The 20335-nt window shown below is 47.3% G+C and overlaps 1 protein-coding gene across 3 annotated transcripts in view; it reads left to right on the plus strand.

The window, feature by feature from the left end:
- ULK1 (unc-51 like autophagy activating kinase 1) overlaps positions 1-20335 on the plus strand; it is a 75525-nt gene that overhangs the window by 52435 nt on the left and 2755 nt on the right. For all 3 annotated transcript variants that reach the window (XM_056504393.1, XM_056504394.1, XM_056504395.1), the window contains exons 17-28: positions 3743-3868; positions 7240-7391; positions 8215-8298; positions 8872-9134; positions 9636-9820; positions 10636-10751; positions 11265-11408; positions 13904-14091; positions 16618-16796; positions 16912-17030; positions 18576-18733; positions 18933-19068. In XM_056504393.1, the coding sequence (XP_056360368.1) occupies positions 3743-3868; positions 7240-7391; positions 8215-8298; positions 8872-9134; positions 9636-9820; positions 10636-10751; positions 11265-11408; positions 13904-14091; positions 16618-16796; positions 16912-17030; positions 18576-18733; positions 18933-19068 (1850 nt within the window). The remainder of the gene's footprint in view (positions 1-3742; positions 3869-7239; positions 7392-8214; positions 8299-8871; positions 9135-9635; positions 9821-10635; positions 10752-11264; positions 11409-13903; positions 14092-16617; positions 16797-16911; positions 17031-18575; positions 18734-18932; positions 19069-20335) is intronic.

Genomic DNA, 20335 nt, shown 5'->3' on the forward strand with positions numbered 1-20335 from the left:
CTGAGCCTGTTTCTCCCTCTTCTGGCTCTCAGGAGGGGCTAGGAGTGAATACATGAGAGTTAGAATTAACTCTGTTCCCTGAGGGGGCAGGGATTGTTCTCAAGCAGAAGGTAAATGTACTGCTCATCCCCCCCAGTACCCAGCCCTCAGAGGTGGGCAGGATTCCAGATCAAGACCCTTGTTTCTAGTTCAGTGAATTAGAGCACAGCACTTCAAGGCTGAAGTTATGATGGACTTGAGTTACTGGGCAAGTGTGGGGGGTGTTGCTCATCTCCCCTTGCTGTTGAAGGACAGATGAGGGCCTGCTTAGTTGTTTGTGGTTTGTTGAAAAGCTCCTTGTGCTGTGTCTCTGTAAAGTAATGCTGATACTAGACCTTGTTTACTAATGGGGATGCAGGAGTAGGAGGAACATGTGCAAACAGGCATGGTCATGGCTTTCATTCCAACTAAACCAGTTGCTCTAAACTCACTTTTGGCCTTTAGAAGTGTTGTAGGTGTCAGCTGCCCACACATAACAGGACCAGCTGCCCAGTGGGCCCAGACACTTTTGTGTTTTGAAGGTGTTAATGGTCTGTGGAAGGTGATCCCCTTGACTCTGGGCCCTGAAGCTTTAGGATATGTGCTTAGCTTGCAGGGAGCTGCTGGTGTTGCTTCCCATCTTGTTCTTGCCTGCTGGGGAAGCAGGACAGCTTTCATCTTCTGTTCTGTCAATATGGCACCTGTCGGGGGAGGATGGTTTAAGGGGATTTCACACTGGGAGATAGATGACCCTAAAATCTTTTTTAAAAAGAAGATATAGTCCCAGGCTGTGAGTTGAACACATTTGTCACATGAACAGAGCCCAGAAAATGACAAAACATAGCCTCAAAGCATACAAATTTAACAGAGAATAATATAGCTCAGAGCCTAGCTGACGTGATCAGATTAATTGGCAAGCATGTACCTCAGTGTGGAGTTTAATTGCATGAGGCTCCTAATGCCATTGCCTGCTAAGCTTTTTAACAGCTTATTCCTTAACTGATTCCTTTGCATTCTGGAGTCTGTGTTAAAGGATTTGGCCTTGCTTTTGGGCAGCAGTGAGGAGAAATTCATGGAAGTTGACTACAAATGCTGCCTACTTTTCACTGTTCACCAAACTGGCTTCATCATTTTCTAGTGGATCCCAGGGTGACCAGTCAATGCCAGAGGCTTTAATCTAAACATGTTTTAACTTTCACTGTTTTTCCTACTCATTCCCAGCATCTTCTGTGGAGCAGATGCCAAACTCTCTAGTTTTACTTCCCACTTTTCTGTCTGCTTTCAAGGAAAGCTCATTCCTGTGCTGTTTGGGATGAGGAGTAAGACATCAGTAATGAAAGATTGGAACAGTCACTCTTAAATCCAGAGGATAAATCACGCTCTTTGATCTGTGCCCTGAAAGTGTTCAGGACTGGTGCCCCCCAGGTGTGCCCTTGCTGGGTTTCAGTGCCCTTCCCTGTAGATGGCACGAGACCTGTTGGTTCAGCACTTGGCTCCACTGGTGCAGAGCACCCCTGGTTTTCCCTCTGCCTGCTCCCTTGGAAGCAGCAGTTCTCCCTTCCATGTGTGGCTCCAGGCTAGCAAGCAATGCTGGCTGCAGTCCAACTGGGACAGAAAGCAAGGGCTGTTTCAGAGTGGCCAGCAGTGGGTTTTCCACAGGATGTCATGGTACACTCCAGGACAACTCTCCTTGCTCTTAATTAAGAGATTAAGAACTGGGCAGAATTAAAACATGCCAATAGTTGATCTTTTTTTAAATTATTTTTTTCAACTGCTTCCTTGAAGATGCTTAGTACTGAAAGGTAATTTCTTGGATGTACCCCACAGCACTAGATTTAATACAGTTTTCAAAGAGCTTTTAATTGCTGCCAAGTAGTTAAACTCCCTATCCCAGCTTTATCTCTTGGACTTTGCAGGTTTATGGCCAATTGCATTCTTTAGGGCTTGAGGCCAGTTAGGAGGTTTAGTGTATGTCACCTCATTTGGATAATTTCCTTTGCAACTTGCACCATGTGAAGGAAATAAGGACTTAATAAAACTCTTAGAGAGAGGGAAGATCCTTTTACCCAAGAACTTCTTTTCTGATAAAGAATTTTGACCAGATAGAAAGAGAGTGTTTGACGTGTATGTTCAAAGGTTTCATGTGAACCTTCAGATTTCTTGCTAAAGCTTTTTTTCATTTATGTCTGTCACAACACCATGTTTTATACTCATGGAAAGCAGATACATCAAAGCCTCACCTTTTTGCTGAGCTGCTGGAAACCTTGAATGCCTTTATTTTATTGTGTGTCAGTGAAGAATCAAGGCATCCATGCTGCATTTTGGAGACAAAAAGGAAATTAAGAGTCTGTTTTCTTGGTGGAAGAAATAAAAGCACACAAGGAAGAATGTATAGAACTTTAAACAGTTGAGAGAGGAATGAAGAAATCTGCATCATTTGATCATTCAGCCTTGATGAAAGATCTGTTCTAGTTATTTGAATGTTACTGTGATGGAGGAGTGTCTTCACATGCACTGTGTGGAGATCTGCAGGCTCTTTACTGCAGATCAGCTTTTCTCAGTGCTGTCACCATAAACCACAGAATGCTATGACCTTTCTCAAAACAGAAACTCTGGTAATGGGATGCTTTGAATTGCCAGATAAGTCACAAACTCTTCTTTCTTCCCTTGAGTACAAGCATGTGTTCTTGCTGAATTAAATATATCCTTTCATGCCATGTAAAATATTTCCATTCCAAGTGCTAGACCCCAAGAAGTGATGCTTTCAGCTTGTCAGGGGCAGATCCAGGTGTGTGTCCTCAATTGACAAGGAGGGAGACTGCAGAAGCCTTCATTACCAATAAGATCTTCCTGTCATTGTTCAACATCCCTGCAATTGGTGTTGGCAGTTGTAAATAGCATTGCCATGGCAATTAATCCTGGAATTCTGGGGCCTTTGGGAAAAGACTTTAGGCAGCTACTTAGTTAAATGTGGTATTTGCATGGGTATTGTACAGTGTGGTTCATGTGTAGCCTGGTGGACAGGCCAAGAGTAACCTGGGGGAGCAGGTATCAGACATGAGCCAATTAACCTGCTTGGATGGAAGGAGCCTCAAATTTGCAGAATGGACTTGTCCCATTTTGTGTGCATAGTATTCTATCTTGTCCCTGATGGGTATACAGATAGCAGCTCCTGTTGCTCAGATTTATTTTTCCTGAGTTGCCTTCTCCACCCTGTAGTTGACTTGCCAGTACCCTGATGTGCAGCACTGCATTCCCTTCGTGGTGTGAGAGTTCCACGGGGATGCCGTGGCTGCAGCAGTGCCTGTGCATGAGTCAGGCACAAGGAGCTCCTGTCAGCAGAGTCTGTGCTGGTGTCCTTTGTGAGCCACGGATGTTTAGCCCCTGCTCAGTGCTGTCTGCTTGGCTGTGGATCTGAGCTCTTGGAAACTAGGCCAGCCATGGCCTGAAATAGCAGGGCTCTGCTTTTCCTGGAGGGAGTGGTGCACTTAGGTGTAGGTTTTAGCATCAGGCTGTGGGTGGCAATGGTGCTGGAGTTTTCAGGAGATGTGTGGTGCCACTTCCCTTTGATATGACACTGAACCACCTCCCAGTGCAAACCCACAGCCCAGAGCAGCCCAGGGGACGCTCCCTGCCTGCAGTTGCTTCATGAAGATAAAATCTCCAATTAGCTGGTTGAAGGCCCAGCCCTTACAGGAGGTTCTCTGTGTGTCTCCTTCCACAGCCGGCCAGGGCAGTTTTCCAGCAGCAAGTACGGCCACTCCGTGCCCATCCCAGTCCCCACACAAATCCACAACTACCGTCGGATCGAGCAGAACCTGCAGTCTCCCAACCCGTCCTCCTCCCCCCGGTAAGTGCTGGGCTGGAGCCAGGGGATCTGGACACAAACTGCTTTACACTTCACTTTCTGTGCCTCTGTAAATTCCCCTGTGTGTTGGGCTCTCCTCCTTGCCCCCTTGGTGTGTTTGGGGGTGTTTTTGTGGTGATGTTGAGATTTATTTATTAGTACTGTAAATTTTGCCTGTGTGCTTTTATGTGAGAAAGCTCCTGTCAGCTCAGAGTGAGGGCTGAGCCACTTTGAGTCTGACAGCTTTTCCCATGCCAGCTATGGATTGGGTGTCCAAGTGTCCAGGCAGAAAGAACCATCCATCTGGCAGATGCCTTTATAAAAGGAAAATTTGAGATAAACAGCTAAAATGGATGAAGCTACAGAACCTACCTGACTTTACCTTAATTGGTTCCTGTAGCCAGTCATGCCATAAATGATGTGTTGTGCACGAGTTGCATATTAATGTGGTTATGCAGCCAGGACTGAGTAAATCATGAGCAATTTATGCCTGTGAGGCAGAGCATGTTTTCTGAAGGCTGTCAGGAAGACCCTGACACCAAGTCTGCAGCAGACAGCTGACCTGAGTTCAGAGCTAATGCCTACATCCAAGACATGTAAGGCTTCTATCTCTTCTCACATATGGTTCTGGCTGGCAGCAGCAGCCCAGGTCATGGACTGATGGGGAGGAGACCAGTAGAGGACCTTAAGGAGCTTGTGCAACAGAGGCACTCAAATAGAAGTGTCTAGGAGGTGTCATGTCTTTTCTAGGATGAGTTGTATTGGTATCTGGATTAGTTAAAGTTTAGATTTCAAAAGTAGGATAATACCTATGGTCAGCCTAAGTTTGGGCTTCAGCCAGCCTAATTCAGGATAAGGCTTATTTGAAGTGGACTCAGAATTAGAGACACAATATGCTGGTATTGATTAGGGATTAGCAGAAGGCTTGGTCTGTGCCACTGTAACTTTAATACTGCTTTATGTTAACTTTTTTGAGTGTGTGACAGGTTTTGTGGTAAACTGTCCTGTTTCCTATGTGCCTTGTGTTTTTGACAGCAAAACTTGTGGCCATTGTTGGTTTTGGACTTGACAAGAGTCCTGGTTATCCCTGTGAGGTATAAAGGGAGAGCTGTGGAGAAGGTGCTGTGCCAGCCCCAGACCTGGTGATGGGCTGCTGTGTTGAGGCTCTCAGCCCACAGCTACAGTCAGGGGGCAAACTGCCATGTTTTGCTCCTTATAGTCACCTCTGTGTAATGCTGAGATTGGCATGTTCCTGCACAGGAACTCTAGGAATGGCCCCAATCAGGGTGACTCACAGGCTGCTTTTAGCATCCTCTCAGCATCGCTGGCGTCATGTTTTTTCTGCCCCAGGAAGCCATACTTATCTCTGGCCATCACTTCCTCTAATCAGCAGGTTCAGTAGACACCCTTCAGGAATGGCAGGAGAAAATCCACCAGGCATTTAGTGTGTGATTCCACTTTTCCATCAGGTGTATCAAACATTGCTGCCAAGTGCCGAGTCATGTTTGCTGAGTCATTTGATTGCAAACCTTGAGGTACACTCTGGTGTCTGAGAATGTCCCCCTGTCACCTGGCTGGCTGCTGTGCCCCTGTGTGCTTGTGGGCAGCTGTGTGCCTTGGTGAGGTGCTAATTAGGTGTGTGTGCCTCTGGCCACATCACCTGTCCTGCTTGTCTGCTGGCTTACCCTGGGTCTCTAAGGAGGCATTTGACATTCCACATCTTCAGCAGCAGCAGTCACCTGGTGGTTTTCTTCTGCAAGTTCCTGATAGATAAAATTCAGCCTTCTGCATGGCTCGTGGTCTGGAGAATTAAAAACATGGCAGGGTAATACTTTCTGCCACTGAATATCTAGATATCTTCTCACCTTTCTCATTGGAAATTCATTTTGCTTCAGGGCCAGGCACTTGATGAGCATTAGCCTCTGAATCTGGAGCAACCTGAAGAGAAGTGATTTTTAGGTTAAAATTTTCAAGTATTTCCTTTTTTCCAAGCATGTGATTATAGCATGGATTTACTTGGCTGCAGAATGTGGTAACACATTGAACAGTGGCAGGGAGGTTGGCAGATCAACTACTCAACTATCCCAACTACTGAAATAGATTTATTTTTTAAAATGTATTTATTTTCTGAAATGTGGCATAAAGTGAAATATACACCTTGAAGTGTTGTTGAGTTACTGACAGTTCATCAGGACATTTCTGCCATTCCTGGCACTGCTGAAACCCACATCCTTTGTTCCTTCTGCTCAGATACATGAGGACACTTAAATGCAGCATCCCTGGCAGTGGAGGCAGGATACCTTAGTGACAGCATCTTTCAGTGGCTCAAGCTTGGAGGGGTTTTTTTCAGCAGTCATTGATTCCTGTCCAGAAAACCACCTACTGGTTGAGACTAATGCTTTTGTAACAAGAGCAAGAGAAAAATTGTTTCCAAATTGAGACTGGAATGAAGGACTTGATGAAAGGGCTCATATAGAGGAGTGTAATGGGAATCTTAGTGAAGGAGCCTGCAGAGGCAGAATGACATTGCAATTTAAGTTGTGTGTTCTTAATGATGGTGAAAAGATTAACATATTGAGAAATAATTAATTAATATGCAATAATCCCTCTCTCTCCAGACTGATGGTGTGGATGTACTCACTTTCCCACTGGTTTCTTCTTCTTTCATTTCAGCACTGGCTAATACTCAAGGTTCCTGCATGTGTGGGCTTTACAAATTAATTTTAACTCCCTTAGTTGAGCATTCATAAGGAGTTGAAGGCGTTTAGACAGGCAATTCTGACTATCCTGGCCAAAAACCCAAATTCCTCTGGGTAGTTGTGAAGTGTTTCAGATCTGACAGCCACACACTGTTGTGTTTTCTGTTTTGCTCCTGATTTGAGTCCAAGCTCTGTTACAGAGCAGTGCATTGGCACACTTTACCTCAGCATTGAGCACAGAGCTTTCTGCCTAAAGGATGCTCTGACTGAAGAGCAAGTGGCTCAGCACAGGAGCACACTGAATAAAGCAGGGCATTCCAGAGACACTGCCTACAATAAACACCTTGGACATGGAAAGATAGGAAACTCTGTCTTGTTCAGCATTGCTGTAGATACCTGCAAGCATCTAAAGTGTCTCTGAAGAGTGTCTGTCCTGCTTACAGCTAAGCTAACCTCCACTGTTCTTTCCATTTATTGAATTGAAACTCCTGAGAACAAGGATTGTCATCTTAATCTGTTTTGGTGTAGTCCTAGAACAGTGGGATTTTGATCCAGATAATCACTCATGAAGCTGTGCTTTTGTGGGAGTAACTGTGTGTGTGTTGGGTGATGCTGCTCTTCCTCTTCTGTGCTGGCCTCTGGAGTGAGCTGTGTGCTGCTCTTGTTTCCTGTAAGGTCTGGTGCGGTCCGGAGGTCCAGCAGTACAAGTCCTCTTGGTTTTCCCAAAACTGGTGCTTCCCCTCCTTATCCTGGAGAGCATGGATCCGTGCCCAGCACTAAGAAGCTCTCCTTTGGTGGTGCCAAGCCCTTTATGCCATCACCACAAGGTAAGATGTCAGCTGGCACATTGCTGTCCTAATAAAATCATTTGCCTCTTTCCTGTAAAGAGGGAGGTTTTGACCAGCTGTAGCTGTCAGGTAGTAGAGAGTTCAGATTGTTGTGTTCCCCTGTGGTTCTTCTCCACAGATTATTTGACAAGTGTTTTGACCTCAGTAAAACGGAGAGAAAAATACCTGTTAGCCCCAGGAGAGGCAAGCTTTGCTTTGGTGCCTGCATCAAACATTTTGCTGCCCTCAGAAGAGGGCATCTGTAAGTGCAGAGTATCTTTTTACTGTCTTGGGTTGGGGTGAGAACAAATGTAAGCTAATTATCATCAAAGCAAAATTCTGACCAGCTTTGAAAGGGCTTGAACTTCCAGACTGAAAAATTTTGGCTGAATATCTGGTAGCCTGATCTAGATGCTAACAAGCAATTCAAGTGGAAAGGGACAAGAAAAACCCCAGTGTGCAATGGATGCAATTTGCTGTTTTCTGTAAAAGAACAGGATGATATAATGAGCTGTTCTATATCCCTGGTGTCTTGATCCTCTGTTTATTAGTCTCTGCTGATGGGGAAATAAAGAATATTCATATTCTATTCCTCTGAACTAATATCAGTGCAAAGTCAGACTAAAACTTGCTAAAGTAATACCAGGCAGAGGGTTTTTTATCTGCTTTTACAGGGGTTGATGATCTTCTCACCACACAGCTAAGGCTGAGAAGATGGAAGAGATAACTGGCATCTTTTTATAAACAGGTGGTGCATAGTGCTGTTCTTGGCTATGAAAACTTAATACTGAATTAACTTCTTTTTCATTTCATTCCCTCCCAGTTGGAACAATCCCAGAGCAGCCCAGCCAGACTGTTACCCCAGCTTCTCTTGGGGCAGAAGTGAGAAGCCGTGTTCCTGCTGCCGGTGCGTTGGTCCTTGCCTTCCTTCATTATTCCTGTGGGTGAAGCCAGAACTGTAGTCTCAGGGCATTCTAGGTTGGGTTGGTTGCTTCAGCAGCTTCTCTGGAAGTTTTGCCAGCCAGGAACTCTGTGTGTTGGTGGGAGTTAGGGTTGATGCATTCACATCCCATCAGCCAGCATCTTCCAGTACTGACAGACCATGTGTAGCAAAAACTCAAATTTGGATCTTGGAAGCCAATGGATTGAGTGAAGGAAAAGCAACTCAAAACCTCCAACACCTCCTCTGCCAAGAGGCCTGCTTGGTGTGTAGTTTCCTTGCTGCTGAGCTCTGACAGGGTTTGTGTTTCTGAAGGGCAGCAATGAAAGAAGCTCACTTTTATTTCCCTGCTGTTCATAGCTCATCCTCCCACAGACTCCAAACATGACTAGGCCTGGCAGTGCTGTGGCTCTCTGATCAGCACCACACTTAGCCATAGAAGGTTCTGATCTGCAGCTGTTTGAGCTGTAGATGCTGGGATCAGGCTGTCTCTGTGTCAGAACCAGGCAGTGATGTAGTTTGTCACTCTGTGCCCTCCAGGTTCCTTGGCACCCGAACAGTCTCCTCGAGGGATGGGCTCCCGGCTCCACAGTGCTCCCAACCTGTCGGATTTGCATTCCTGCAGGCAGAAGATAACCAAGCAGCACTCTGATCCCCTTGTTGCTCACTTTGGTCATACCCCAGTCAGCCAGCCTCTGCAGATTCATGGCTTGCAGCACTGCCGGCAGCTCCGATCCTCACCAAAGCTCTCTGAGTTCATGCAGAGAAGCCCTTTGCCAACCATAATGGGCTCCCCTACAAAGGTATGCCCAGGAGTCTCTCACAGCTGGATCTTCTTGGTGATTTGGGAATGAGCAGACAACTCTGACCTGGATTTATCAGCACTCACTCCTATCCTGTGGGGGCTGTGCAGTGGTCTGTGTGCAATGGGGTGGTGTCCTGCTCTGCCCTGGCAGCAGTGCCCAGCCCTGGGAGCAGGCAGGGGAATGGCCAGAGTGTTCCACAGCAGTGACCCGGCTGTGACACAGGAATCCCCAGCACAGCCAGCAGCCAGTGACAGCCCTGTGCCTCATGGGGAGTGGGCACTGTGACAGCCTTTCCTCTGCTTACCAAATTCTCAGCAGTTTGTTATCTTTCATTTTAGCCTTTCTGGAATTAGGGACGAATGACTGTTCAGGATGGGATTTCTACCTTTATTTCAGGCAGATTGTTAAATAGTATAATTTTGATAAAAAAATAGGAACCAAGATGAACCTTTCTCCTTCATTTTAAATACAGATCTCTGTTCTTTCTATTCCTCTTAGGCTGTGTCCCCATTTGAGTTTCCCAAAACCCCAAGTTCCCAGAATCTCCTCACCTTGTTGGCCCATCAGGGGGTCATGATGACTCCAACACGGAACAAGACCTTGCCAGATCTGAAGGAAATGGGTCATTTCCACTGCCAGCAAACTGGGCTGGGATTGAGGCCTGTGGAAGAGATCAAGGGCAGGTAAGCTGCAGTCTGCTTCTTACAGTGATGCTTCACTCCTCAATACAGGAAAGATGGGGCAAATTTTAAACCCCTCCTGATGCTGAAGTTGTAGTGAGGCACCTGTAAATATTGTGTAGTTATCTGTTAGCACCTTTGGATTGCAAACAGATATGTACAGACTTCTAAAGGTCTTCCTCTAAAGGGACATGATACAGACCATGGCCTGTATCTTTTAAAACTGAAGAATGTCTGCAGCTTCACACCATGTTTAGTGTGCAGAGTTTCATCAAGTTGGGATGCAGGACTTTGTTACTAGACAAGCAATTGCTCAGATGCTTGGCTTGCTCTCTGTGGGGTCTGTCATGGAGGAGAAGCTGTTCTGGGTGTTCCTCCTCCGTCAAACAGTGGCACAGGTTTTCAGAAGAGAGATCTGTTGGAAAGCCACATGCTGGTTGTCATGAGCACTGCAGATAGAAAGTCACTCAGGTGCTGCTGTTAAGTTTTTCTTACATGCCTCTCTGCACACTGCAGCTTTCCCCAGTGTTCTGGAGCAGTCCTCTGATATTAATTTTAATTCCTTTAAAAAAAAAAACAAATTATGTTGTATTAATGTAGTGAGGACTTGCATTACTGCAGTTAGTCATGATAGTTCTGTGCTTTCTACCAGTAGCAGGAAGTGCTTGAGATGCTCTGTTAAAAGAGTGTTTTTTCAGCTCCAGAGTTTACTGTGTAGTGTTAAGTGGCTGTGGACCAGGAGTAGCACAAAGAAGTGAAGTTAGCTGGCACCTTGCACCTGTTGACTTCCAGCATCATGTTGTATGTTCTCTTTTTAGATCTCTGAGCACAGGCAGGCTCACTGACCTGCTTCTGAAGGCAGCCTTTGGGGCCCAGATCTCGGAAGCTGGCAGCAGCGACAGCCTGAACAATGAGAAGCCAATGGAAATTGCAGGTAGGTGGGGAGGCCAGGGTCTGGCAGGATGTCCTGGGCTGGGCTTTGCCTGCACCCCTCCTGCAGATGGGAGGCTGCTTTGCCGGTGGCTCTTGGCGCAGGAAGCGAGTGCCGTGTGAGGAGTGCAGGTGTTGCTGTCCCTGCTCTGTGGGCTGTGTGTGCTGTGTAACTGCTGGGTAGTGGTGTGGTTTTTGTAGGCAGGGCTTCCTCTCTCGGCCCCTTCAGAGTGTGATAAGCTGTGGAAGTGGTGGCTTGGTGCCAGAGCGCGAGTGGCTCTCAGGGCGGGTGTTGCGGGCGTGCAGGCCAGGCGGCGAGGATGGAGAGCAGCTGCAGCAGTGGCTGGCACTGCCCAGGCTCTGTGCTGTGGCCCGTGCTGCTGGGGATGCTCAGTGGCCTGTGCTGGTCCCCAGTGTGTCCCAGAGAGTCTGCAGGAGCGCAGCCGCCGGGCGAGGCTCCCGTGCTCGGAGTGACCTTCCTGTAATGCCGGTCTGCACCTTTCAACTGTCTCCCCAGCTCCCTCAGGTGCTTACGGAGGGACCCTGCACTCTGGTGCCCGGGCTGGGGGCTCTGCCAGCCCATCCCCAGTGGTTTTTACTGTCGGATCCCCTCCCAGTGGAACAACCCCCCCACAGACCACGAGGACCAGGATGTTTTCAGGTAAAGGGCCGATACCTACCTGCCTGTTCCAGTGGGAGTGCCTGGGGGCAGAGAGATGTGTTGCATTCCTTGCTGCAGGGCACTGGTGATGGCAGAAGGCTGCTCAGAGCAATCTGTAGAGCTCAGCTGGTCTCAGCACCTTTGAGGTTCTAGTGCTGGCTCCTGCCAACTCCAGTTGTTGCTTCTAGCTTTTTGCACTGGCATTAATGCCAGAGAGTGGTTTTCCAGTACTGCAAGAGACAGGTAAACTTTTACTTTATTGCTCTGTGCTTCAGGAATAGTGCTGCAGATGTTCACAGAACCACTGCTGAGAGGTCAACAAATGTAAAAATTGTGTTGTGTTCTGGTTGTTCTCCCCATGGATTTTGGATGAGCTCTAAAAGATGAGCGTGACTTTCTGTGCCCAATAATTTCAGTGCACAAGGACTGTTGGGAAAGGGCCAGGAGGTTCTCTGTGTGCAAAACTATTTAGAGGTGTTACTCATACTCTGAGCTGCTTAGGTAGGAGATGGGGAAATTCTCTCCTGCTTGACAGATACTCCTTGTACGACACCAGTGCTCTGGCCTCGTCAGGCAGCAGTTGAGGCTGTGGTAATTGGCCCTTTTGGGATAGAGTGTCTGGGAGTTGGAGTCTATGTTCAGTTTAAGAAAATATTTGGACACATTTGATTTGCATATTTGGCTTGTTTGTTTTTTTGTCTTGGCTGTTGCTCATCTGAATGTACTTGACTCTGTTGTTCTCAATTATTGCAGGGAAAGCTTGGATGTGACCATGAATAAACTGCTTGACTGGGATGGGGGTACATGTGGGCTTGGTTCCTGTGTATAACTTGCATTTCCATCCTTGAAACCACTCATGTCTTTGATTGCCTGGCAGATTGGAACCACAATTCCTTCTTTGTCTCATTTATTTGTAGAGTGAGCTTAAAAACTGTGTGAGGGGCCTGTAGCACAGTGGAGTTACTGTCCTGGCTATAGCCTGCAGCTACTCCTGCTATGTGATGGATAGAGGATTCAAACTTCCTGTGTTGCTTTTTAGGGATAATAGCAATCTGGAAGCAGATCCAAGCACCAGATTTTTGCAGGTTGATACTCAAGTGCTCAAGGGTCTGCCCAAAAGTCAGGATGTCAGATGGGAGGCCTGAAATAAGAGGCTGTTGAAAGTGAATCTGCAGCACACACACAGTGTTAGGTCAGGGTGACCAAAGCAATGCTGCAGGACAAGCTTTGTTTATTAGGGCTGTGCAGGAACTCCTCATGTTATAGTTAATGCACAAAGTTAATGGTGGAAAGGGGAGAGCTGCAAGCTGAAACTTTTCACCTCAAGTGCTTGGACAAGCCATGAGTAAGGACAGTTCTAAAGGCAGAGCCTTTCTGTGAGTCATCCTAACCATTTCTGCAAACAGCCTCTTGGAATTACAGGGCACCCAGAATATGATGTTGTAAGTCCTTTCCTCTCCTGTCTCTTGAGACAACTGGAAACACTCTGCCAGTCTTTGATGATCCACTTAGCTTTGAAGCATTGCTGCCAACGTGGAGAGAGCTTTTGGGAGGAAGAGGCTGTGCCTCTCTGCAGATCAGTTGTGCATTATTACATTGCTGAATCTTTTGAAGGCAGGGTTGGGCAGTAAATTAACCTTGTAGTTAGAAGAGGTCCTCCAGAGGACCAGTGAGAGTGGAGAATACCAGCTGGGTAGAATTAGCAGAGTGTTGGAGCTGGTATCAGACAGAATGTTTCCCTCTGTGGCAGTGTGCCAGGGGTAGGAAAGCCTCTGGAAGTGGTGAATGTATTGTGAATACTCTGAGGCAAAATCTCCTTTGTGCTCCTAGGGTGGATTAAGTGGTCAAGAAGGGGAAAAGCTGATGGTGAGGGAATTGTCTGATGAACACCACACTCACAGGGTCTCCAGAACCCTGGGGTTAGGGTCTTAACTCAGCTGGTCACTTATTCTCTGCCCAGCCTTTTATTTATAAAGAGGGGAAGGTAAAAGTTCAGGTCATTTAATGGAAAACTCTCCTGGCTTGCATACAGGATGTTCTAGAACCATCACTTATCAGAGTGCTCATTCAGTGACAGTAATAGCAAGAAGGCAGGGAGCCAGGGTTCAAACTGTGCTGTTCAGTGGTGGGGAAGTTGCCTGTGACAGTGTATGATAAAAATCTGCCCAAGATATTGTGGCAGGATTCAGAAAGGGTTTCGCCAAAAAAAGAGAAAATAATTTCTTTTGAATTGTCTCTGTAAATGGTCATAGTTCTGGAAGGTGCTTTAAGTCTGCCTGAGCTTGTTAGCTGGTCTGCCTGAGTCACTAAGGAGTTTCTGGTGGGGAGTGCTTGTTCTGCATCCAGAGTCCTTGCATCTTCCTCCAAAGTTCCTCTTGCTGTCTCCTGTCAGATCCAGGATCCTGAATCCTACAGAATTCTCTTTCATGCATGAGGAATCGCCTGGCCTGCTATTAATACCTCCAGTTAATTCTTTTGTCTGTTTTTCTTCACAGTGGGGTCTTCCAGCTCTCTCAGTTCTGGAGGCTCCTTCAGTGGAAGGCACTTGGCAGTGGGAGCTGCAGGGGAGGCTCTGGAGGGCCCCTCGAGTCTCCGCTACACTTTTGCTGATCCCATCACTGCCAACCTGGAAGGTGCTGTTACATTTGAGGCACCAGAGCTGCCTGAAGAGACACTCATGGAGGTGGGTATATCTCAGGGGCAAAGGACAGGGGAGTAAAAGTGAAGCAAATCCAGACAACTCCATGCTTTGCTTCCAAAGGTGGAGCAAACAAGACAGCAAGTTGCAAGAGAGCAAGGCCAGTGAAGTGTTCAGAAAACCCAGGGCATATTTAGCCCTTTAGTCCATATACCAGCCCATGACTGGGGTTAAAATTCCCCGTTTCCAAAGTTGAAATTGCAGGTTGGAAGATCAGTTATCCAATGCATTCTGTATTAAGGGCCTCTGAAGCAAACCTGCCTGCTTTGGGTCTCTCCTTTTTTAAAAGGCTCAGCATTAGTACTGGCTGACCTGAGAACATGAGTAGCTCAGTGTGTCAGGTGCCTGCCTGGTGCACTTGGGGAGCCAGCAGTGATATGGTCTCTGCTAAAGGATCTGAAAACAAAGTAAACCTGACACTTCTGTTCCTGCTGGGGGTGGGGGGGACACTGTGTTCTGCACCAGAAAAGCTGAACCAGATTGTGGAGCTGAAAGGCTGCCAGGCTCCCCTTCTCTGCAGGCTGAAGCAGAGCAAATGCTGTTATAGCTGGGATATATTTGAAATGTAGGTCAGGCTGCCCATTTGCAGTGGAGGTGGGAGGCAGATCCAGTCACGCTTTTAGCTCTGCTTGTGATACCTCCTTGGGCTGTCTGGGACTGGAGAAGGCTCTTTGTGTCTGATACTTGCTGGTGCTGCTGAAAACCCCAAGATACCAGGAGAGATATGCACACGTTGTTTTAAGGATGTGGGTTTGCTCTTCTACTTCAGATTTTGTTGAGCTCATTTTTTCTGTCAATTCTGCATTGGATTGCTTTTGTTGGCTTCATTACCTGTAAAGCCACAGGGTTTCCAGCAATGATGTGATCACAATAGCAGTCAATGTAACTGGGCATCCTACCTGTGTGAGGTGACAGAAGTTTGGGACCCTGCCAGCTGCCACCACTTCAGATGCTGGTCTGAAGAAAAGTGCCCTAAGGAAGCACCAGTTGATCTTGGAATAGCACTCAGCTTCTCTGGCTGTAATGAGTCATTTAGCTTCAGTTGTCATTTCTGCTGAGCACAGTAATTCCTTTTCATGTCACAAAACCTTTGCAGCAGATTTCAAGACCCTTTTGTGCTCTGTGGAGTTGGCCAGAATGCAGACCTGGCAGGTTTTCTGATTTCTGCTCATCTTTCAGGGCACTGAAGTCCCACTGTTCAGGTGCCCTTGTTTATCTTGAGCAGTGCTGTTGAGTTCAGATGGGTGGTTTTTCTGTCTTTTGTGAAAGTTTCTTTAGGTGCAGACAAGACATACTGGAGGCTGGAGTTTAGTTTCTTTTGCAGTGCTCTAAAAACACAATACAGAGATGGCTACAGAAGACTTGTGATGGCAAATGAGGCCATAAATGCCAACACAGTTAACAGAAGCTGACTGTAGGCAGAGGAAGGACAGCCTGTGGGTTAGAGATAAGAGGCTGAGACATGCAAGATCTCAGCAGTTTCCTGCTCTGCCACAAACTTCTTGTATGACTTGGTAATTACTTAATCTCCAAATTCATCCTCTGCTTTTAAAGAAAATTGAGGAAGATGGAGATAACACTTCCTCACCATACAGGACTGTCCAGGTGGTGGGAGGGAGAGATTCATGTTCCAGATAGTCAAAGCTGCCTGAGCAGCCAAGTGCCTGAGCCAATGAAGGAAAGAAACAATCTCTCAGATCTTGAGTATGGGGTTTTTTTGGTAAATTCATGTAGGAAACATCCTTACCCCCTTGGAGTTACCTTTTTCAACAGAGAGTACAAACAATGAAGTTGGCATCTGACTGAGGCAGCAATTCTCTTCGCAGACCCACAGGCATTCAGTTTTTCCACAAATAGTAACTTCCCAGAACTGGTTGCTGTGACTTAACCAATGCAGCTTCCCAGAAATGGGATAATCCCCTTTGATCTGTAATAGCAGAGGAAAAACTACCCTGAAATGACCATGGCACTTGGTGTGAGCACTTCCCTCGCCAGCTGGGCAGGAGTTGCAGATAAAAGGTTGTCCTTGCTGTCTCCTCAAAGAACCTCACCCAAGGCTCACTGCACTGAACTGGGAGGGGATGAAGGCTGGGGTGTAGGGTAGGAGACATTTTGGCAGATTTTTGTGGTGTAGGAGGTTTTCAGTCTCATGAAATCCACATTGGCATTGTGGGGAGCAAGAGCTGGGCTGATGGTGCAGATGGTCTCTCCCCCTTCCTGGCTGACTTCTCAAAGAACCCCACAGAGCTGGGATGCTCCTTGGGAAGGGAGCTTGTCATTTTAGAGTAAGTCTCACCAGCTTCTCCAGGGAGCTGTCTAGAAATTTCTGGCCTGGGGCTGTTGTTTGCTGCTGTTACTGGGGAAGAGGAACCAGTGCAGGCTCCAGGCTGAGTCTGGCCCAGAGCAGAGACGTAAGGGGGTGTGGTGGTGTTTCTGTGAGCTGGAGTGGGTTGCTGGCACAGCTTAGGTGAGCAGCTTTCCCTGTAACCCCCCTTGGCATCCCTCTGACAGCAAGAGCACACGGACATCCTGCGCAGCCTGCGCTTCACGCTGGCCTTCGTGCACTACGTGATGGAGATCGCTGCTCTGAAGGGCAGCTCCAGTGACATCAGCAGCTCGGTGACATCTGAGTACCAGCTCCAGGAGAGCGTGGTGGCCGACCAGATCAGCCTGCTGAGCCGGGAGTGGAGGTGAGGACGGGCTCCCAGGGTTCTGTCACTGCCTCCCACCCCACACATCCTTGTGTTCCCACACTCCCTGGGGACAGCAGCTGCTGTCACACTGATCTGTCTGCTTGCTTTGCAGCTATGCAGAGCAGCTCGTGCTGTACCTGAAAGTGGCAGAACTTCTGTCCTCGGGGCTGCAGATGGCCATTGAGCAGATCAAAGCTGGCAAGCTGTGCCTCTCCTCCACTGTCAAGCAAGGTAAGGGGCTGCTGCACTCATGGAGGAAAGGGCTCACCTGGAGTGGAGCTATTGAAAGTGTCCCAGAGGGTAGGGAGTGAGTGTGAACCCCACCAAGGTGGGGGGGGCTCATTTATGGCTGTCCCCTTGTGTTGCTGGATCTTTATTCACACTGAGAGCGTTCCTCTCTTCACATTGCCTTTATGGCTCTGAGCTATTGCCACGCTCCTGTGAGACTCTTCAGCACTAATTGTGAGGGGGGATGTATCTTATCTGAGTCCTTGTATATCTGTCTTAGGTGCTAATGTGTACTTGATGTAAGCCCAGCTTAATTACACAGTGCATGTCCTAGTAGGTGCTTACTCAGCAAACAGGGACTTGTCCTGGCAGTGATGATTTTTCAAGTGAAACAAAAACACAGGAAGTGAAGTACTGGTAATGCCAGAGTCACTTCTTTGCTGGTGTAGCAGCTTTACATTTGCATCTGACTGGCTGTGGTGAGAGCTGGCTGTGAGTCAGTGATTAGAAAAAATAATTTTAAAACTCCCGATATAATATTACTGAGGGAGCCTTTTGAAGCACCTGAAGTACTTAACCCACCAGCCACCTACCCCAAGACTTTGTCTTTGCAAGTATTTGTGCTGCCTTGGGATGGGGTGTAAAAAAATGGAAGTTAAATACGATGAACACACGTATATTGTAGTAGGCAGTGTAGAGCAAAATACAGATTTAGCTACACATCTTTCACAAGTTCAGGCTAACAGGAAAGTTGTCATAACCAAATAAATCACTTCTTTTCAGAGCAGATTGCAGCTTCTAGGTTGGTAGTGTAATTTGTCCTTCAGTGTATGGGAATTGGGCAAGGCTGGCTTGTCTTGTTTCATGCAGTATGGGGATTTTGTGTGTAGGAGTTAGTTCTCATCAGATGTGGGTGGGAGTTTGTGTTCAGTACTCTGTGTAGATCATGCCATGTAGCTGTGGAGACTCAGCTGTGGCTTCCCTTGCAGTTGTGGATTGTTATTTAATCACTCAGAGTCCTATTTGATTCCTGATTCCCTATTCTGTATCCTTCCCGCTCGAGCTGCCGTGGTTCAGGAGAGGAGGTGGCCTTTCACAGGCACCTATGCCTTTCCTTAGAGATTCCCTTGCTTAGTCAGTGCTGCTGATCCACACTCCAGGAGCTCCCACGTGTGAGCCATGCACCTCTTCACAGCACATCATCACCCATCAAGTAGCAGAAGCTCTGTATGTGCTGCTGGTGTGTGAGACATCCTGTACAGACCAAACTGCTCCTGCCTTGTGACTGCTGAGGGAAACCAAAATAGACCCAGCCTCAGGTGAACCAGGCATGTGTAGGAGTTGCCATGTGCAGGCTGGTGGAGGTGACAGAAAAAGGAAAAAGACCCTCTTGCTGCAGGGTTTTCCTGTCACCCTTGTGGCTTTAACAGAACCCCATTGTCTCCAGGTTAATCCTTTGGGGTCCTGCACATGGGTATGAGGGGGCAGAGGGAGAACTGTGAGTAGTGCCTAAAGCATTTATTTTTTACTTTTTTTTTTTTACTGTAGTTGTGAAGAAGCTAAATGAGCTTTACAAATCCAGTGTATCCTCCTGCCACTGCCTCAACATGAGACTGCAGAGGTTCTTCTTGGACAAACAGAAGCTCATGGACCGGATCAACAGCATCACTGCAGAGAAGCTCATCTTCAGCTACGCTGTGCAAATGGTAAAAACCTCACAGTGCCTGGGACTGGGGGTAGCACAGAGCAGTGTTGGGTTTTTCATGGCATTAGCAGGTGGTTTCCCCTCACAGTGCTTCCTTCTGGAGGCTGGGCAAGGGGGGTGTCCAACCAGCTGAGGGACTGTGCTGGGAAAGCTGGGTCTGTTCTGGGAGTAAGCTCTTGGTACTGGGTTGTTGCCCTCAGGTGCAGTCTGCAGCCCTGGATGAGATGTTCCACCACAGAGAGGATTGTGCACAGAGGTATCACAAGGCTCTGCTGCTAATGGAGGGGCTCCTGAACATCATCACTGAACAGGGGGACATAGAAAACATCAGTAAATGTGAGTATTAGGTGACTTCTTGGTCTTTCCCCAGCTAGAACATGTGGGCTTTTTAGCTGCATGGCTCAGAAATTTCAATTCCCAGCACCATTTTTTCCCTTTGGCTGCATCTTGGTGGACATAGCAGAGATCTCTTGGCTTGTTACAGCTCCTCGCAGCCTGGCCTCCTGCTTTTTCAACAGAAAAACTGTTAGAAATGCAGGTCCCTGTTCTGAGCCACATTTTGGAGCTTTCCATGCAGAGCAATAGCCAGCACTTTGTTGGAACTTTGGATGTGTGAAAGAACTCACTGGAGGAAGTGGTTTGGCAGCAGCAGGGTCCTGGGGTTGGTTTCCAGCCAGAGCCATCCTTTGGCACAGAGCACTTGGGAACGTGAACCTGCAGTGGCTGCAGGGCAGAGAGGGCTGCTCAGCACACCAAGGGCTCCTTCCAGCACATCTCCTCCATGAAGGCAGAGCCCTTGCATAGGCAATGAGAGGAGAGATCTCTGGCTCCCAGGCAATCAGTTAATTATCACCAACTTTCACAGCTGACAGGAGGCTCACTGAAGGAAAACAAAGGGAAATGGGCAAGGTGGTGTGTGGTACTGGAGGACTAAGTGAATAGGGAATACTAAATAGTTTCTGTTGTACTGTTTCTTACCAAACCTAGATCCCATCTTTTGATCCAGAGATATAGTTAATGCATGCAATGGATTTCTTTTCCCAGTTATTATCCTGGTATTGCAAGTTCCAGCTTCCTGATTGAGCTGTTCTCTGATAGGCAGTAGTGGGTGTGTTTTTCATTTTAGATCTCAGGTCTATGATTACATATTTCTGGAAAGTAAAGTGATGCACCTAGAAATACAACAAGGGTTCCCATGAGAGGCATGAATTCCACCAAACATTTAGCTTTTGAAAGATTCTTGGGCTCAGGTGATGAGACCCTGGCACTGAGGATGCTGGATGGGCTCTCCCAGTGTAAATGTAAATAAATGTCACTGGAGACCCTGAGCTATTTTGCCTGCTGGCAAAAGCTGCTCCAATAGCTGTTAATGAATAAATTCTTCCTGGAGGATGGTCATCCTTTGTAAAATCTTGATACCTCTGTCAGACCTTCTGCCTCCCAGCTTTCACTGTCAGTTCTCTGACTGTTCAACCCTCTGACCTGTCCCTTCCCAGCAGGGTGTTTCTGGTCAGGTCCTCACTGGCCTCATTGGTACCTGGTAATGATTCTCAAAGTTCTGCTTAGATTTGTTGAAATTCTCCTGTCTGTTTTCCCATTTTGG

Source organism: Oenanthe melanoleuca, chromosome 15 (assembly GCF_029582105.1).
Source record: "Oenanthe melanoleuca isolate GR-GAL-2019-014 chromosome 15, OMel1.0, whole genome shotgun sequence".
Lineage (NCBI taxonomy): Eukaryota > Metazoa > Chordata > Aves > Passeriformes > Muscicapidae > Oenanthe > Oenanthe melanoleuca.